The 19473-nt window shown below is 55.5% G+C and overlaps 2 protein-coding genes across 5 annotated transcripts; one reads left to right on the top strand and one right to left on the bottom strand.

Annotated features, from left to right (window-relative positions):
• The first annotated feature begins 15 nt into the window (after window positions 1-15).
• On the top strand, window positions 16-17870 carry Mapk8ip1 (mitogen-activated protein kinase 8 interacting protein 1). Of its 4 annotated transcripts, none has more exons than NM_001429683.1 (12): window positions 16-273; window positions 10010-10115; window positions 12354-12587; window positions 13953-14034; window positions 14224-15036; window positions 15172-15247; window positions 15628-15800; window positions 16042-16151; window positions 16279-16395; window positions 16570-16640; window positions 16742-16840; window positions 17123-17870. In NM_001429683.1, the coding sequence occupies exons 1-12, from the start codon at window positions 176-178 to the stop codon at window positions 17193-17195; spliced, it is 2052 nt and encodes a 683-aa protein (NP_001416612.1). In that variant the 5' UTR covers window positions 16-175; the 3' UTR covers window positions 17196-17870. The 4 variants fall into 4 exon arrangements, with proteins under 4 accessions (NP_001416612.1, NP_001416611.1, NP_001416613.1 ...); NM_001429682.1 differs by having other exon boundaries at window positions 12279-12587; NM_001429684.1 differs by lacking the exon at window positions 16-273 and adding an exon at window positions 8711-8998.
• Window positions 17866-18618, bottom strand: Frey1 (Frey regulator of sperm-oocyte fusion 1). Its single transcript, NM_001109201.1, has 3 exons — window positions 18481-18618; window positions 18251-18324; window positions 17866-18083 (listed from the first exon to the last, which is right to left on the bottom strand). Exons 1-3 carry the CDS (start codon window positions 18582-18584, stop codon window positions 17959-17961), a joined length of 303 nt encoding a protein of 100 aa, NP_001102671.1. The 5' UTR covers window positions 18585-18618; the 3' UTR covers window positions 17866-17958.
• Between the last annotated feature and the right edge of the window lie 855 nt (window positions 18619-19473).

Genomic DNA, 19473 nt, shown 5'->3' with positions numbered 1-19473 from the left:
TCTCGCGGGGGCCGCAGGCAAAGCGGCGCGCGGTCCGGAGCCGCGCCCGCCCCAGCTCAGTCCGAACCCCGCGGCGGCGGCGGCCTCCTCCACACGCCTCCACCTCCGCCGCCGCCGCCGCCGCCGCCGCCTCCCGCGCCGCTCTCCGCCCGGATGGCCAGGGCTGAGCCCGGGAATGGCGGAGCGAGAGAGCGGCCTGAGCGGGGGTGCCGCGTCCCCACCGGCCGCTTCCCCATTCCTGGGACTGCACATCGCGTCGCCTCCCAATTTCAGGTGAGGATCGTGACCCGGAACCTCGGGATCCCCGGGGACCCTGAGGGCGGCGTCCTTTCCCGGCCGAGTCCCCAGCCCCCACAATCTCCAGTTCAGGTTGGTGGCCACCGCGTGGGCCCCCGCAGCTCCTTCCGCCATTCCATGTCATAGGGTGGGGTGCTCGAGGTGGATCTGGGGCAGGAACCCGGGAGGTCGCCTTTCCCCACCACCTTGGCTCTTGAGAATGGGTCTGGGGTTTGGATGGAATTCCCGGTGCAGCAACCCACCCAGACTTTATCCTGCCGCGTCTCAAGGTGTCTAACCCAAGGTGGAAGTAGGCTAGGTTGGAAGCCCCAAGGCCCCAGTTCTCTAAGGTAACAACCTTGGTGCTTTAAGGAGGGAGTCGTGAGCCCCTCCCCCAGCTGGCTTGGCCGGATGGGTCAGATTGCTAGGTTATCTTGAATAGGGTCTTCTGAATTTGGGCAACTCCCCCCCCCCATCAGTTGTATCTCAGGACAAGTGCAGAAGGATTGACCTCAACCTATCCGTGTGTGTGTGTGTGTGTGTGTGTGTGTGTGTGTGTGTGTGTGTGTGTGTGTGTGTTGGGGGGAGGGGGATCTGCCTGTGGATATCCAGGGATACTATTGGGGGGGTCCCTACTGTGGTAAATACTCAGGAGCCTGAACTGAGCTCCCCTTCGACCCACCGTCAATCTGATGTTAGACCAGGTGAATTAATTTCAGAGATGTAAGGGATAATGTGTTGAACCAGTGACTGTCCTCTTTTCACACACACACACACACACACACACACACACACACACAGAGAGAGAGAGAGAGAGAGAGAGAGAGAGAGAGAGAGAGAGAGAGAGAGAGAGAGAGAGAGTGAGTTAGTGGGTGAGGAAAAAGAGAAAGGTGTCACTGCTCCAAAATCTAGAAGCTGAGCGTGTCTCATTGTCTCCCCATCTCAGGAGCAGGCAGGCGCCTTTCTCTCTCCTGGGGCCCTTGCTCCAGCCAGGCCCCAGCTGGGCTCTGGTGCCAACTTGTCATCTATTGAAGGGGTCTCTAGCTCTCAGGTCCTCAGGTGGGCAGAGACCCCTCCAGGGATCTCAAATGGTATGATCAGGCCCTGAGTCCTCCAAGGAGGCCCTAAGCCCAGCAGAGAGAACCAGAAGGAGGAAGGTTCCAAACCTGAAGGCTTCAGCCTCCAGGTTAAGGCTTCCGAGTCTTCCTGACAGGTCAGGCCTTTGTAGGGGAAGAGAATTAGCTATAAGGGACATAGGTTCAAATCCCATTTCCACTGCTTTCTCGCTGCCTGATCCAAGCTTGCTTTTGTCTTTGGTCTCATCTGTCGGGTGGGCTAATTAATATTGATTCCTGCCTGGGAAGGAGACAGTATACATCAAGTTATTGTTCAACAGGTAGCTGGCCACACAGGCAGAAATCTACACAGCTTGTTTCTGTCAAAGTGTTTCTCCAGTGTAGTTCACTGAACCTTCACATCCCCAGGGCGCACCTTGGTCTGCCTTTTGCTGAGCTGAGGCAATGGAAGATAAGGCAGGCAGAGGGGAGACCTAGAGACCACAGAAAAGTCCGAGACTGGGTCAGATCTGGAACCTGAAACCAGGGCCTGCTCAGTTCCCTCTTCCTAGAGGCCCTACCTCTAGTCCAGGGTAGGCTCACCCAGAGAATTGTGTGACCGTCTCTGGACTATGTAGAGCGGGGGCAACAGTGTAGCAAAAGGCTGAGTGAGGAGTGGGCTGGCCCTACAGGACACTGTGCCCTGACTGTGAGACAAAGCTTGCTTGTGGGGATAATACTGCCCAGTGTCTTAGGTCCTGCATGACCTACTGCCTACTTCAACAACCCCCACTGCCCTTCCTCCAGCCCTGCCTCAGCAGCCATTGGTCTGGCTCCATTTAACCCTGAGCAATTGTGCCTATCTTGTGACTCTGGTAGGTTGTGGGTTCAACTGTTCTTATAGTCATACTCCAAGCCCTTTGAGTCTTCGTTTTTCCTTCAAAATGTCTTCTTTAGCCTCTGAACAGGATGGTTCTAGAACTCAGATGTGTGTGCATCCGTGTGTGTGTGTGTGTGTGTGTGTGTGTGTGTGTGTGTGTCTCATTTCTACCCTGAGCTTCTAGAATGTGTAAGCAGCCTATGTCAGTGTTTTGTATCTGCACTACTCAGTCCAGAAGAAGTGCTCAGCAGTGCTGGTTTATTACTGAAGGAAGGGTGGACGCACTGGGCCCATTTCTCCTGGAGAACAGAGTTGTGGTGAATGCTGGCCCAAGGGAAGCACCATGCTGAGAACCTTATGTGTCCAAGAGTGCCTTCTCTCTCCTTCCATAGCCATGTGAACGGCTTAGTATTACCACTGCTTTCAGATGAGGAAACCAAGGCACAGAGCAGTCAGTAGTGGAGCTGACGCAAACCGAGAAAGTCCGATTTTAGCTCTGCTACTGAAAGAGCCCTGGGATCCTGGGGAGCACCTTTGGAGGGGTAAGCATGTGTGGACTTGAAAGATGGGAGCGTCTGTTGGAAGTTGATTTAAACGAGTACATGCTGGGTGGTTTTTCTGATTATGGAAATCTTCCATCTGGTTCCTATGGTGTGTCTGGATATGGGGTGGCGTGAGGACTTGTCATTTTCTACTTCACCTGTTTAGGTACCATTTGGCTTCTTATTTTTGGGTTAGCATGTGTATTAAGTCACTGAGTTACTTACAGACAGCGAAGGGATGTTTTTAAGTGATCCATGTTCTCATAAAGAAAGCTCTGGGGAAGGGAGTTTAGAGCATTGCACAATGGACCTGCTGACCCTGGGCGTGTGGGATGAGGGCTGGAACAAAGGAGAGACACCCCAAATGAGGGTCAGCATGACAAAGGCGCATTCATGGGAAGTAATATGAACAGCCTGCTTTAAGTGTATGCCCAAGAGTCCTGGAAAAGGGATACCTTAGATGTCAACTTATCAGGGTTGGGGTATGGCGCATGCTAAGTGCCTGGCCTGGAGATTCCACTATGGAAGAAAACAAAAATGGTGTGGTAAATATCTCTTATGCAGAAACATGAGGGGGCAGTGACTTCCCCAAGAACACACTACAAGTTAATTAAAGTTGGGACGGAGCCAGGACTCAGATGGAAACCTGGATGGTGTCAGGTGACCCTACTGAGCTGCCTCAGCCTGAGAGGCACTAGCCACAGAGCAGAGGTCCTCATCTACAGCTTCACAGAGCCCTATACACTGCCGATCTAACACACCTTTGCCAGGTTCATGAGGAGGAGCAGTATGCAGAGGTCCTGACATGAGTCTGATCCCCCATGCAGGTGACAATGTAGAGGCAGACAGTGTCTTCCCAGCTAGGACAAACAAGTGTGGTGGTCGTTCAGGTACAGGTCCCACAGGGGAAAGTCAAGCAATCCTCACAGAGGGGGAAGGTACACAGGGAAGGACAGGCTAGGGAACAGGCAAATGGGGGGGGACACCTGTCTGGCAGTGTGGAAAGCAAAGTTGTGCAGGAAGTTGGGGGCCATGTCAAGATGCTGGACTCTTCGACCACAAACAGTGGGTGCTGTCCTGGGATCACTCAGGGACTTCCAGCAGGTGGTAGATGGTGTGAGCTCACTCCGGCTGCTGGGCAGAGTGGATGTGGAGGCAGGGAGACTACAGTTGGACCACCCATCCTGCAGGCAGGTAAGAAGGCACGGGTTCAGGAAGGGAGAGGGTTAGAGGACGGGGCAAACCAGGTCCTCCCACTGATCTGAGATTGAAGAAGATGCAGTAGTGACAAACCAGGATGGTGCCTGGGCTCATCGGGAAATGAAAGACTAGGCAGGCAGTGGGCTATACACCATGGTGCTTGCCAGATTTCAGATTGGTGATTTTTGTTGATGCAGCTGGTGTAGTCAAGTGGGCAGTTGGTTTAGGGAAAGTGCTTTTAGGAGGGCAGGTAGGAAGTATTAAAACCATGGTCCTGGAAATGTCACTGTTCAGAGGAGACTACTGTCACCTTGAGAGGAACCTAGGACATGGTGAAGACAAGATGGCCGGGACCACCAACCTTGCTGTGGTAAGGACAGGAGATGGAATGGCAGTCATTGCCTCTGGTGTAGCTGGTGAACTTGTAGAGCGGAAGAGTAGGCTAGCCCGCAAGCCTCACACAGCCAGCCGGAGCCTGGGAAGGAGGTCCCCTCAGCCTTCTAGCATCCGCCCTCATCTGGGTATCTGGATCCCTGGGAAATGGTACAACCGAAGTCTGCCTTGGTGTCTCAGGTTCCTATAAATTGTGTCACTGCTCCCATCCCCAGTCAGGGGTCTTATCCATTCTAGAATGTCATCTATGCCCTCTGGCCCTGCTCACATTCATGTACAATTCTGGGCACCTCTACTGGGTGCTGCCTATGTTCAGTTACTGGACACGTAAGTAAGGCTCGCACAGCTCCTATCTGTAGCCAAGGCTTTGTGCACCTAACAGGAGCTTCTTAGTGGCTGCCTGTCTGTAGCTTTGCATAGGTTGAGTGAGGTTAGAAAACTGAGGCCAGGGGGGCAGTGGAGAGACTCGGGAGGGGCGTCTGGGGCTAGGTTTTGGGAACCGGAACCAGAAGTTTGCCCAGTAAACCAAAGTTTCACCCATCCCACAACTGCCTGTCCATGTGGGTCTTGTGTATGTCTTCTCAGGGAAGCCATGGGTCATTCAGTCTGTCTCCCTCCCTCCTAACCCCGCCTTTAAAAAAAAAAAAAACAAAAACAAGGTCTCATGTCATCCAGATTGGCTTGGAACTTACTGTGTAGTTGAAGAGGACCTTGAATTCCTGCTCCCCTTGTTGCCATCTCCCAAATGGTGGGTCACATGTGTACGCAGTGCTGGGCGTTGCCGACTCTCACTGCGTGTGAGGCAAGCACTCGATGGATGGAGTGGTCTCCCATCCCGGCCTGCCCTTTGGCTTACTTTATTGGTTGTCATGTTCATGTTCAGTCACAGAGACACAATGGAGTGCCCTGCCCCACACTTGCCATCTGGCCCTAGGCTAGACTCTCCCACCTGGCTCTAGCAACCCAGTCTTAGCTTGGTGCCTAAAGGGTCCCACAAATCGGGTCAGCAGTACCACCCCCATACAGCATCGTACACGTTTTTGTGTAAGAGATACATACAGGTGCGATTGTCCATTTCAGAGGGGCTGAGTCACCCACTATCCAAGCTGGGTCCTTACCAACTCGACGTTCAAGTTGGTATTCAAAAGGGAACCTGAACATGTGCAAGTCAAAGACATAGAGCAGCACAGGGACAGCGTAGGTTGTACAGGGATAGTGTAGGTTGTTCACACTGAAGCATCTTACTGGCAAAGGGCATTATTGGCCAGCTTCCCTTGGGGTGAGTGGGGGACGCCACGAGCCTTACAACCCAAAGGACTATTCCGTAACTACAACTAGGAGGGTGTAAGAGCCACCAGAAAGGTATAGTGTCCTGTTCTAAGTCAGAGGAGCTCTGGGGCTGGTAGAGCGGTGGCTAGGCAGTGGGGTGCCCTGGGCACCTCTTGGAAGCCAGCTCTGTAAGATTTAGGGCTGTGAGGACAGGCTGGACCCCTGGGTCTCAAATAGGCTTCATCATAGGGAGCCCACAGGCCCATGGCTAGCCCTCTTAACTCAGGAAGCTGGGGAGCGAAGGCTCAAGTGTGGCTTCTGACAGCCTGGCTGCAGTCAGCATTACTCAGTGAAGGCTCCATGCTGTGCTTGACCCTCACTTCCTGTGCATGGCCATCTCAGCCTGTATCTTGGCTGAAGGAGTGAAAGAGGAAGTGAGGGAAGCTGGGACTGCTGTGGGGAGGGATGCAAGGACAAGGGAACCAAGGCAGCAAGGCAGTGTGGAAGTGCATGTGAGTACCTGGAGCAGGATTGCTTGGACCATTAGCAGAACCCAGCCCAGGCCAGGCCAGGGTATGGAGTGTGGTGTGTGCTCCAGGTCACAGCCTAAGCAAGGTGTGGCTGGAGACCAACACTTTGAGAGGCTGTGTACTGCAGAAAGACAGACGTCAGAGTCAGGCTGGCCTCCAGGGTCACAGGGCCACCAAATGTGGCTGTGCTATGTGCCTAGCCAACATGGGCAAGTAGGGCTAATGGGCGAAGTGCTTCTGCCCTGGGAAGCTGCCCAAGACCCAACCCCTAGGAAGAAGCTGCCACCCTGCCAGGGCTGCGCAGTTCTCCTGGGTCACCTCCCAGGTCAGGGCTCATACTTCTAAGAAAATGGCTTGGGCGAGGTCAGAAGAACACTCCCCCCCGCCCCCGTCTTCCCAGTGCACGTGCCTACCCTCCAGCTTCCCTGCCTCTTTTCTTCCTTCCCTACAGCTGGTATCTGTGAACACGGAGTTGCAAGTCCCTTTCTTCGGCAAGTGTCTCTTGGTTCTGCCCAGGAGATCTAGACCATGGTGACTAGGGGAGAGTGGGTGGCAGTAGAGGTCAGCCCTTGGCCAGTTCTATCCCCTCCTAGGTAGTGACATCCTCCCTCCTTTGTAACTCACATGCTCCATCTTATCCTGGGGTGGCCAGGAGGAAGGGAACTGAGGTTTACAATACCGATGCCTGAGGCTTAGGGCACCTTATCCATGAGATGGCCCAGAACCCTATTCCAGGGTGGTAAAGAAATGTAGCACATGGCAGCTTGGAAGAAGAGTGAGACACTTCAGGCCTGACATGATGTCATCCCATGATGTCACCCTGCCACCTCAAAGCACCCCAAAGTAAGACTAGGGTAAGAACACCATGGGTTTTAAATGGATGAAGTGTGTCATCCCTGATACTTCGTTCATGAGTGAGTTTGGGAGGGAGAGAAGACAAGAACACGCTCCCTGCCCTCAACGGAGCTAAGAGTTAATAGAAGGCTCCTGACCAGAGCCCAGAGCCCTTCTCACCTTTGCCCCACTAACCTGGTCTGGTCTGGTCTGGCCCCACTCAGTCCTGTTGTTTGGTGGACTGGCTTCTTGGTCCATGCCTAGAGGACATGGATACACAGACACATCCTGTGGCCATGTAGAATCCTTAGACCACTGCAAACCCTTCAGTCTGAGAGGAAGGGTAAGGACTGAGGCTGTCCTGTGGCCCGCACCTAGCAAGTATCTACTGAGCCTAGAGTGTGTACCTGACACCTCACCAGACCTGCCCTCCAGGAGCATCCGGTCTAGATGGGAGTCAGGAAGGGAAAAATACAGATGATGAGGGGGATGTACTCCACCCAGCTTTGTAGTCAGGAAGTGTAGGGCATTTCTTTTTTTCTTTTTTCTTTTTTTTCTCAGAGCTGGGGACCGAACCCAGGGCCTTGCACTTGCTAGGTAAGCGCTCTACCACTGAGCTAAATCCCCAACCCCAGGGTAGGGCATTTCTGATGGATGGGTCAGGAGGGCTTCCTGGAGGAAGGTTTCTCTGAGCACTGTTGGGGCCCAGTACCCACCCTTGGGAGGCAAGGCCCAGCAAACAGTAAACATACAAGGCTGAGTCTCCCCCTTGCAGAGTCCTGGAGGGTTTTTGAGTGAGGAAAGAAAGGATGGTGGTGTCCCTTACTGTCTCATGGCCACAGGAGAGGTCAGAGGGGGAGAGGGGAGACTGAGGCTGGCAGTCAAGGTGGTGTAGTTAATGCAGGAACTGGACCAGGGTTTGGCAATAAGGAGACAGAGGTGTGTGCAGACACCAGTGGAGCTGGGGGCATCCGAGGACACTCCCAGAGAAGATGCCTCGTGGGACCCAGGAACTCAGCCATGCTGTCTGAGTCCCAGACCTTACAGTCAGACTGCACTTAGGGTTAGCCACAGGGCCAAGAGGCCAGACTGAGGAGGGTGCTCTGGCCTCTGGACCAGTCCCCATGTCATTTCAGTACCAGCTAGTAGCCACACCCCCCAGCCTGAGAACCTGCAGCTACCCTTGGGGTCAGAATCTTCCAGGGCAGTTGTCACTAGGGACCTCCATGTTCAGTCAAAGTCACTCCCAAATGACTCCCAATCCTGCGTCCAAACTAGTGGTACCCATTGCTGTCTTCCTGCGCATCCTTCCAGCCAGCACCAATCCCTGAACCAACCGCCCTGGCCCTGGGCTTGCAGAAGCCTCCCAGATGCGGTGTGGAGGCGGAGCCTGTGTCTGTGTGGAATCAGGTGTCCATTCTTGGGGCCCTTCGGGAGCCCCTTCCATCTTCTCATTTGGCACCCTGAGTGTGGCGCTGGCCCTTTAAAGCAGATCGGGGTCTGGCGTTGAGGGAAAAAAATTACCAGATTTCTGCTGTCTGCTTACATGCCTGGCCTTGGGAGGGAAGGGGGGGTCACTCCAGCCCCCAATAGGGGCATTGGAAGGGCAGGTGGAGCCAGTAGCATTGATTGCAGTAACCTGATCCCGCGGGGGAGGCGACGACATCGTTGCGCATCGGGCTGCCAAGGAAGGAAGCTGCCCGCATCTGAGGGTTGGGCCAGGAAGAGTTGGGGCTGGGGCCTGGGTCGGCAGCTGCGGCCTCCTCTCTGGCCCATCTATTTTTAATGAGCTCCCCGGGCTTCTGCAGCCGGCAGAATGCAGAAAGGCAGGCCCAGTCTGTGGAGGCCAGAAGTCCCAGCCCTGCCTTGAGCTCTGGCCCCCCTACCCTTCTGGGCATGAAAGGGCAGCTCTGGAGCCCCGCAGCCCCCTGGCCGGGCAGGGCTCTCCATGCAGCTGGTACTGAAGATGGATTCGAGCCCAGACAATGACAGCTGGTTGGAGGATCAGTGGGAACGCTGGTAGGGTCCTGGGGCCTGGCCTCAGGTGGGGGAAGGGCGAGTTGTCCGGAGGTGCTCTATTGAGCTCAGGGGCCCTGTTCAGACTGAGTGAGGTAGAAGACAGAGGTGCGAGCCTTCTAGGCTTCCCTGGGAGCTGCACCCTGTCCTTCCTCTCCTGGGTGACCTTGGATGAGCTTGTGTACCTCTGCTGTGTGCCTAACCTCCTGGTCTCTGGGAAAAGGCCCAGGCATTCTCTCCAACTCCCCAGATGTCCCATTTATACTAAGCCAGACAGAGTACCAGGGTCAGAGTGAGCCGGTGCAGGGGACAGGTCAGCACCACAGTGGCAATCTCAGTAGTGCATTCCAAGGTAGGCACACAGGGTAGCCTGGGCTCCTGGAAGTCTGTTAGTGGTCTAGTACCAAGTGCTCTCCATGGCCACTCACAAGACCTAGCCTTGGTCTTCCCTGACCCCATTTGTTCAGGGTCCTTATACCAGATGAGATTGTATAGTTGAAGAGATGACACCAAGAATGTTGGCAGGTCCCCCTCACTGTGACCATGGCTCAGTGGCGTATATCTTTGTGGGTGAGAGAAAGGGGCACCTACTGTGCCCTTCTGGTGGCTCCTTGGGTCTTGTTACTGTGGAGTGCAAAGATTTTCCTACTCTGGTACCTCTTGGGGGTTGAAATGGCCTTGGCACTGCCTTGGCCATAAAGGCATTTCTCCAGTAGAACTGAAGGTCTGGACAGTTGGGCCTTCTAGGACTGCCTTCTGGTTGGCAGCCGGATGGAGAACTCCCAGCCGGTGATGCTGGAGAAGCCTGGAGATGCCTCCTCCGCCACCCTAGGTGGAATGCCTTTTGGCTCCAACCCCAAATCCTTCCCCTGCCACTGCGCTGACAGACTGAGTCCTTCATCTGGGAGCTGCTACCTGCCTCCCACGGTCTTCCCCTGAGAAGAGGGAGAGGCCAGCAGGCTTAGTTGGGGCTTAGGGGCCCTGGGTTGTGACTTTGGTTTCTGTCCCCACTAGGCTCACCCATGATATCAGCCTGGAGGAGTTTGAGGATGAAGACCTTTCGGAGATCACTGATGAGTGTGGCATCAGCCTGCAGTGCAAAGACACCTTGTCTCTCCGGGTAAGGGCTGGGTCTGAAGAGTCTGAGTGGCTGGGAGGATGGGCACAAAGATTAGGGAACCCCGCTATTTACAAAGGAGCTTGTGAGTGTGTGTGGCACTCCCGGGAAGTGAAATAACAAGGTAGGAAGCATCTAGTATAATGCTTGACACATCTTGGGTGCTCAATCCAAAATCTCCATTTATTATTTTTGTCAGTACTAAAGCCGGAAGCAGCTTCTTCAGTTGTTCACAGGGAAAGAGAGCAGGGGGCTTGAGATGTAGGACAGTGGCAGTGAGGACCAGAGTGAAGGGAAGGGCCTCTCAGGAGCTTCTTGGCAGAGGGCCTGCGACAGTACTGGGTGGAGCCTGGTGGAATCTGCAGTGCTTTGGGGCAGGAAGGAGGAACCCGGGTGCTGCTGGACTAGCTCCTGTGACTGCTCCTGCACCCCCCTGACCACACCGCCAGCATTTTAGGCTTTCAGTGGCCCCTGCTGCATGGTTGGTCCAGTACTGGCATTGCTCAGAGCCCCTTGGCTTTATCCTAGTGACAGGCTCTCTTCTGTATATCTGAGTGCCAAGGTACCCGGGATAGATGGGAATCCCCATCCTGTTGTCAGAACACAGAGCAAGGACTTACCTGCAGGATAGGGAAGGCAACGGCACAGGGCTAAGGATCAGAGGCCAGCACCAGGTGTAGTTGAGTTGCTAGATATGGCATTTCCATGGTGTGAACCAGGGAAGGGCATTTGTCTTAGTGTTGCCCTCCTGGTATCCCTAGCACTTTTACAAACTTCCAGGCAAAGGGAAAGCAAGCTGTGAGGGTGACTTTATGCTTCCCAACTCCTTCACTCTCTTACCAGGCCAGCAAGGATGGAGGCAGAGGCTACTACTTCTGGGTTTAGAGAGTGGTCCCAGAGATGGGTCATACTTGCTTTGAACTTTAAAACCACTGTCTCCCGGGGTTTGGGGATTTAGCTCAGTGGTAGAGCGCTTGCCTAGCAAGCGCAAGGCCCTGAGTTCGGTCCCCAGCTCCGAAAAAAAGAAAAAAGAAAAAAAAAACAAACAAAAAAACCCACTGTCTCCCATATGCAAAGCTTTCAAGAGGGTCTAATGCAATTAGCCAGAACTATCACCTTCCCCTGCCCTGGTAGTAGGCTAACTAGAGTGATCTCCTGGTAGGAGTCTAGTCAAAGTTTCTCTCTCTGTGTCTCTCTGTCTCTCCTCTTTTCTCTCTCTCTCTCTCTCTCTCTCTCTCTCTCTCTCTCTCTCTCTCTCTCGTCTCTCTGTCTCACTCCTCTCCTCTCTGTCTCTCCTCTCCTCTTCTCTATGTCTCTCTGTCTCTCTCATCTCTGTCTCACTCTCTTCTCTCCTCTCCTCTCCTCTTTCTCTCTCTGTCTCTCTGTCTCGCTCGCTCTCTCCTCTCCTCCTGTCTCTCCCTCCCTCTCTCCCTCCCTGTCTCTCTCTCTCTTTCTCACCTGGAGGACAGCATTATAGGCCTAGTCAACTCTTGAGGGTTGACTAGTCAAAGGATCTGTCCAAGGTGCCAGGAGTTAGAGGCAACAGTGGAAGTAGCATACAGTTCGGGTCTATAAAGGATAGGTTGGCTGAGGGATGTGTTCAGGTCAGAGCTGACTGGGAAGGTCTCCCCTTAAAGTTCCCCTTCGGGTCCAGTCAGGGTCTCCTGCCCGCAGTGCAGTCTTCCTTACCTGGCTGACATGCACTTTCCCCAGTTTGCTTCAATGTCCCCTTCAAATGCCAGTTGTCTCGCTCATGCTCATCCCCATTGGGGACGGAATTCCTGGGCGACCCCTAGGTCTCCATGGCAACAGCGGTGATTTCACTCTGGGCTCGGCTTACAACCCGGGTGAGGTCACTGGCCGTTACCAAGGGAACGGAAGGGTGCAAGGAATCCGGAGGGGGGACCGTGGGAGAAGAGAGGCGTGGGCGGTTCTCTGCGCTGGCGGCGTAAGGATCCGGCCTCCGGGGGGAGGAGGAGTGGCGGACGGGAGCGGCCCAGTGCTTCTGTCTCTGCCTGGCTCCCAGTGTCCCACCCCTTGCGGCCGCGAAATGGACTCGTCCGATTGAGGGGCGGGGCACCTAGGCATCAGACCCACCCCTCCTGCGAGACCCCTCCCGCGCTCACAAGGCCCCTCCTCTGACTCCCCTCCGTCCGCGCCGCGCAGCCCCCGCGCGCCGGGCTACTGTCTGCGGGTAGCAGCGGTAGCGCGGGGAGCCGGCTGCAGGCGGAGATGCTGCAGATGGACCTGATCGACGCGGCAAGTGACACTCCGGGCGCCGAGGACGACGAAGAGGACGACGACGAGCTCGCTGCCCAACGGCCAGGAGTGGGGCCTTCCAAAGCCGAGTCTGGCCAGGAGCCGGCGTCTCGCAGCCAGGGTCAGGGCCAGGGCCCCGGCACAGGCAGCGGAGACACCTACCGGCCCAAGAGGCCTACCACGCTCAACCTTTTCCCGCAGGTGCCGCGGTCTCAGGTAAGACGCAAGCAACCCTGTGCTGAGAGAGGGGGCGGCGCCCTGCGTGGACAGGGAAGACGGAGGGGCGCGGGGCTGTTGGTGACGCCGGGTACCTAGGCGCGCCATGCCTGGGGTGGGACAGGTTTTCTGCTGGGAGGGATAGAGGAAGGACTTGACAAGGAACAGGAAAGTCTGTCCTGGGAAGGACTGAATCCAACTGTCTGGGTATGGAGCCTGCACTGCTAGGGATTTGAGTGGGGAGAGTTGCAGAGGACTAACAAAGGAGTTGAGGTCCTGCAGTTAGGTCCTCTTCGGGTTAGTGCTTCTGTGAAGGTTGAGGCAGCAGCAAGGCCTGGAGAAAAGAGCCTCCGAAATGGGATGAAGGTGGGGATGGGAATTCTGGGTCTGTCTCCAGTTGGACATCTCAGCAGCTGGACATTCCAGAAGGCAGCAATAGAGTTGGGGTGGGGGTGGAGTTGCTTGGCTGAGTTGGGGGCCTAGGGCCCCTTGCTGGTGGCTGGATGCCAAAGAGGGCTCCGTCGACCCATTGTCTTGTAGGCCTAGGCAGGAGAGATACTGGGAGGGAAGGCGCTGAGGAGGTAGGGCTGCTAATGGATGGTGCAGGGGCTGCAAGGAAGGGGTTGGTCCCTTTCCCAGTATCCTCTTGGCATGGCTTCTGGCAGCCCAGCTCATCAATGGTGTGTGTTGCTTATGGCATTTCCTGGGGAGGGAGCCCAAGTTGTGTGTGGAGAGCCTTGTGCATGGGCACTGTTGAGGGTCTCAGGAGGCTGAGAACGTAGGATGCAATGAGCATTCTGGGAGATCCAGGAAGGAGGGCTGCGGATACTACATCTGTCATTTCTCAGTCACATGGTTCAAAGTGGGGGTGAGTGTTATGGAGTCATGGTTTGAATGATTCATCCAGGCCCACAGGCAGCTCCTGGGGAGACCCTTCCTTGTGCCAGAATGTCCTTTCCACTTTGCTAGACCCCAGCTTTCTGAGCTCCAGGACAGGGAGTCAATCACCCTGTCTTTCACCAGGGCTGGGTTTGAGCATGGGATCATGGCTCCCCTCAGTGCCTGGGCTGCTGTGTGGTTCTCCTGGGAGCTGGGCTCTCCCTCCAGCATCTGCTCCTCAGCACCCACACTGGCCAGCACCTCTGCATCTCTTGAGGGTTGTCTCCCAGCCAGCAGGCCTGTAGGGAGGGTGCTAACTTCCCACCCTTCCTGCCTGCTGGAGGGTGGTTGGCAGAGAGGCTTTGGCAAAGCAAGATGGCGTGGGAACAGCCCAGGGATGGCCTGATGGGGGCAGGACCGGGGCCTCCCTGTGCCGGGCACTGCTGACTACTGCTTCTTCATAAGAGCCTTTTGTTCTCTGCACAGGACACGCTGAATAATAACTCTTTAGGCAAAAAGCACAGTTGGCAGGACCGTGTGTCTCGATCATCCTCCCCTCTGAAGACAGGTAAGTCAGGCCTCTCTCTCCCCAAGCTGGGGACCCTGTAGTCTTCACCTGGCTCACCTGGGCTGAGGTCATCTGGGAGCCGGTGGCTGGCTGCAGATCCTGCTGGCGGAGGACAATTGGGAAGAGGAGGGGACAGGTATCTGGACTGGGGTTCTGCCCTCAGCACCAACCTGCCTGTCTGTCTTCTAGGGGAGCAGACGCCTCCACATGAACATATCTGCCTGAGTGATGAGCTGCCGCCCCAGGGCAGTCCTGTTCCCACCCAGGATCGTGGCACTTCCACCGACAGCCCTTGTCGCCGTACTGCAGCCACCCAGATGGCACCTCCAAGTGGTCCCCCTGCCACTGCACCTGGTGGCCGGGGCCACTCCCATCGAGATCGAATCCACTATCAGGCAGATGTGCGGCTCGAGGCGACTGAGGAGATCTACCTGACCCCAGTGCAGAGGCCCCCAGACCCTGCAGAACCCACCTCCACCTTCTTGCCACCCACTGAGAGCCGGATGTCTGTCAGCTCGGATCCTGACCCTGCCGCTTACTCTGTAACTGCAGGGCGACCGCACCCTTCCATCAGTGAAGAGGATGAGGGCTTCGACTGTCTGTCATCCCCAGAGCAAGCTGAGCCACCAGGTGGAGGGTGGCGGGGAAGCCTCGGGGAGCCACCACCGCCTCCACGGGCCTCACTGAGCTCGGACACCAGCGCACTGTCCTACGACTCTGTCAAGTACACACTGGTGGTGGATGAGCATGCCCAGCTTGAGTTGGTGAGCCTGCGGCCATGTTTTGGAGATTACAGTGACGAAAGCGACTCTGCCACTGTCTATGACAACTGTGCCTCTGCCTCCTCGCCCTACGAGTCAGCCATTGGTGAGGAATATGAGGAGGCCCCTCAACCCCGGCCTCCCACCTGCCTGTCAGAGGACTCCACACCGGATGAGCCTGACGTCCACTTCTCTAAGAAGTTTCTGAATGTCTTCATGAGTGGCCGCTCTCGTTCCTCCAGTGAGTCAGTGGATGGGGAGCAGTGTGGGAACCCGAATGGGCCTCAGAGACCATGTAGTCTGCCTGAGAGCAGGACAGAGCTTTCTACCTGCTCCAAGCTTAGGACACCTCCTCCAACCTATTGCCTTCCTACAGGTGCCGAGTCCTTTGGGCTGTTCTCCTGTGTCATCAATGGGGAGGAGCATGAGCAAACCCATCGGGCTATATTCAGGTGAGGGCTGCCTGCCTCCTTGCCTCTGCCAGCTCATCACTGGCATCCCCTCAGCTGCTGGAGACCATATCCCCGTACAGGAACTCCGCTTAGTGGCAAGGACCGAAGTGTCATGAAGAAGCTAGGGCTGTACACCTGGGGGCCAGAGAGATGCCTGCCCCGCATAGAACCTGTGCCCTAGGCAAGGTGCTCACTTTCATTCAAGTTTCCCAAGGCTTTAGGCTTCTGGGAAGCCTAAATTTTTGGATAGCAGACACATGTATCATGTGTTCCTTAGGAGGCAGCACCGTGACAGGTACCTGGGTAATTTGCAAATGTCAGTGGCTTAGGACCCCAGATTGGGCCCCAGATGAGCCGTGCCTCACACGCCTTTGGGACAGGTTTGTGCCTCGGCATGAAGATGAACTTGAGCTGGAAGTGGACGACCCTCTGCTGGTGGAGCTGCAGGCAGAAGACTATTGGTATGAGGCCTATAACATGCGCACTGGAGCCCGTGGTGTCTTTCCTGCCTACTATGCCATTGAGGTCACCAAGGAGCCTGAGCACATGGCAGGTAGTGCTCTCCCCCACTCTGGCCTTCCCACCCCTGCCTCTGCCCACCAACTTACCACAGGTCTTAGCTAGCCAGAGAGAGAGAGAGAGAGAGAGAGAGTAGAGGTGATTCCATTAAAGTTAGTGAGGCCCAGCCAAGTGAGTCTCTGTTGCCTCGGTCACTCTCCACGCTGCCTTCTCCTTGTCTCGGCTCTGAGCCCCTTGCTGATGGCTCTCTTGCTTATTGTATGCTTGCTTTCCAGCCCTTGCCAAAAACAGCGACTGGATTGACCAGTTCCGGGTGAAGTTCCTGGGCTCTGTCCAGGTTCCTTATCACAAGGGCAATGATGTCCTCTGTGCTGCTATGCAAAAGGTACCAACATCTGGGTCCCTGTTTCTTCCTGGGGGTGCCTATTCTCAGCCAGCCCACACTACTGTGGACCTGGAGGCAGTGCTGTGACAGTGGGACAGCTCCCAACTTGACCCTGTCCCTCATGCAGATCGCCACCACCCGCCGGCTCACCGTGCACTTTAACCCGCCCTCCAGCTGTGTCCTTGAAATCAGCGTTAGGGGTGTCAAGATAGGTGTCAAAGCTGATGAAGCTCAGGAGGCCAAGGTGACTTCCTTCAAGCCCCTGCCTTCTTGCCCCATGCATGTCTCCTCCCCTTTATTTCTTGCCTGACGTGTCTCTCCTCTCCTTGTGTGCCTACCCTCCCCCACACTGCATTTGCCCCTCCTGCCTGCTTCCCCCTGCAAGCTGACCATCTTGCTTCTCTCTTCACTCCTGTAGGGAAATAAATGTAGCCACTTTTTCCAGCTAAAAAACATCTCTTTCTGTGGGTACCATCCAAAGAACAACAAGTGAGTACAAGGGGCAGACACGAGAGTCTCACTGGTAGTCTTCAGACACGGTGGGTGGGTAGGACTCCGAATCTTGTCTCACAGATGCCTGCCTTCCACAGGTACTTTGGGTTTATCACTAAGCACCCTGCTGACCACCGGTTTGCCTGCCATGTCTTTGTGTCTGAAGATTCCACCAAAGCCCTGGCAGAGTCTGTGGGGTACGTGTGTGTGTGTAAGTGTGTGTGTAAGTGTGCTGTCCTATCTGTGCTCAGTGTCAGCATCACCCCTTCCCTCTAGTTCTGGAAACCCCAATCCGGGCAGAGGCTGGGAGGTCCTGGGAAGCCGAGGTTCTGGGCTACTTCCTTGTTGATTGGCCACTGCTCCCCTTCTCTTTGGGAAATAACTGCCCACGGACAGCTAGTCTGTACCAGAGACCCAAAGCTCCTCTTGAAGAACCTGGGTTGAGGCTCCTGGTCACTCCTGTGTCCCCCATTTTCCAGGCGTGCATTTCAGCAGTTCTACAAGCAATTTGTGGAATATACCTGTCCTACAGAAGATATCTACTTGGAGTAGCAGCAACCCCCCTCTCTGCAGCCCCTCAGCCCCAGGCCAGTACTAGGACAGCTGACTGCTGACAGGATGTTGTACTGCCACGAGAGAATGGGGGAGTGAGGGCTGTTGGGGTTGGGGGGCAGGGGTTTGGGGAGAGGCAGATGCAGTTTATTGTAATATATGGGGTTAGATTAATCTATGGAGGACAGTACAGGCTCTCTCGGGGCTGGGGAAGGGCAGGGCTGGGGTGGGGGTCAGGCATCTGGCCACAAAGGGATCCCCTAGGGACAGAGGCGCTGCACCATCCTGGGCCTTGTTTCATACTAGAGGCCCTGGCTTTCTGGCTCTTGGGTCCTGCCTTGACAAAGCCCATGCCACCTGGAAGTGTCACCTTCCCTTGTCCACCTCACCCAGAGCCCTGAGCTCATGCTGAGCCCAAGCACCTCCGAAGGACTTTCCAGTAAGGAAATGGCAACATGTGACAGTGAGGACCCTGTTCTCATCTGTGGGGCCTCCGGCAGCTCCGACCTCCAGCCTGGCCAGCACGCTGACCCTGGCAAGCTTGTGTGTTCAAAGAAGGAGAGGGCCACAGCAAGCCCTGCCTGCCAGGGAAGGTTCCCTCTCAGCTGGCCCCAGCCAACTGGTCACTGTCTTGTCACCTGGCTACTACTATTAAAGTGCCATTTCTTGTCTGGACCAGAGTGGGTGTGTTTACTCGGACCCCTGCTGGGCCTTCTTACTGCACATAGGCTATGGAGCCAAGCACTTGCTGCCCAGAATAGCTTTATGCGGGGTTCACATCATAGTAATAGTCAGCCATGTCGGGCCCGTCCCGCTTGCGCTGCTGGGCCTGGGAGAGAAGGGGTCTGGGCCCACCTGGCCTCGGGTGCTTGGGTCTTAGCCCGTAGTCTGAAGAAAGAAGAGGATGAGGGTGGAAACACTGCTTGACTTGGAATGGGGCTGTAGCCAACTCTCAAGAGGCCGTCTGGGAGAGGGAGACATAGGGCTTGGCCCTAGGGGACATCTAGGGACACCTGCTGTGGAGGGTGGGGGAGGGGAGAGAATTACTACCCTACCATCCACCAGGCCTGAGAGAGGCTGCAACAGTTCCAGCGGAGCTGAAAATTCCTCAGGAACAGATCGCTGAGACCTATGGAAAATATTGCTGTGCTGAGCCCTAACCCCAAAAGCCATCACCACTTCTTTATGAGGGACAGTCCGGGGTGAAGACTTCATGAACTAACCCTTCCCAGGATAGTGATCAGCCTCTTCCAGAGTCTTCGAGGCCCTAAGGCTGTGGCCTTACCTCTGGGGCTGAGGTCGAAGGAGTGCGCCTGCCAGGATGAGGTAAAATAGAAAGAGACTGAGCCCAGCCCTGGGGTACAGAACCCCAAGCATGGCGAGAACCATCTCCTACACAGTCCCTGCTGTGCTGGCTACCTGCCCCTCCCCCAACTGGACAGAACCTGGTGCCAATTCTCAGGGCCACCTCACAAAGGACATTAATTCCAGGGTTCAACACCCGCACTACCTCCCTTTTGTGTCCTAGAGAGGACCCCTGTCCTACATGTCCCTGCCAGGACATACCTCCTTTCTGTTCCCGGGACCTGGAATTCCATACTATCCAACTCCAAAGCCCTGTCCATCACTCGACCCCTGGACGCCACCAAACCCACATGGAGTCCCTGTGGTCTGCTGGGGTTATCTGTCTCCTGTCCCAGTGCCTTGGTTGAGCCTCTCCCCTGTCATGCCTAACGTCAGAGCCCCTGCTCACTTTCATGTCTGCCCACCAACCCAATCACCACGAAGTGCTGAAGATCGCTCAACAGCTGCTCTCCCCACTGCCCACCACACCAATCATATGACAAACCCTGCAGACCTTTGCTGGGACCTGCCTAGACCCTTATACCACAGCACTTCCACCAAGATTCCACAGTGGCCGTCCTGCCAGGCTACTGACAACACTGATGGCTGTGGGCTAGAATGTAAGTTGGTGGCTGAGTCCCCATCCAGCTCCAGAACAAGACGACTGGTGTCTGTTTCACAGCCTGATGGGAAAGGAGATTTGCTCTCCTTTGCTATCACTGCAGGGGGCACTTGCCACTGTGCTGCCTGACACTGCTGCCCTCTCCAAGATCCCAGCAGAGCATGTACACAAATGTCCTCTGGTAGTCAGCACCTACAGGGCAGGAACTATGCGTTGCATGGCACCAAAGCCCACTACAGTGCAAGCACCCAGAGGATGCTTGTCGGGCTAAGCAGAAGGGTCACAAGTTCCAAGCTGACAAACCCGACGACA

The sequence above is a fragment of the Rattus norvegicus genome, chromosome 3, assembly GCF_021556685.1.
Source record: "Rattus norvegicus strain SHRSP/BbbUtx chromosome 3, alternate assembly SHRSP_T2T, whole genome shotgun sequence".
In the NCBI taxonomy this organism is placed as follows: domain Eukaryota; kingdom Metazoa; phylum Chordata; class Mammalia; order Rodentia; family Muridae; genus Rattus; species Rattus norvegicus.
Note: the sequence above shows the minus strand (reverse complement) of the source record. Positions and strands in the feature narration are given on the sequence as shown.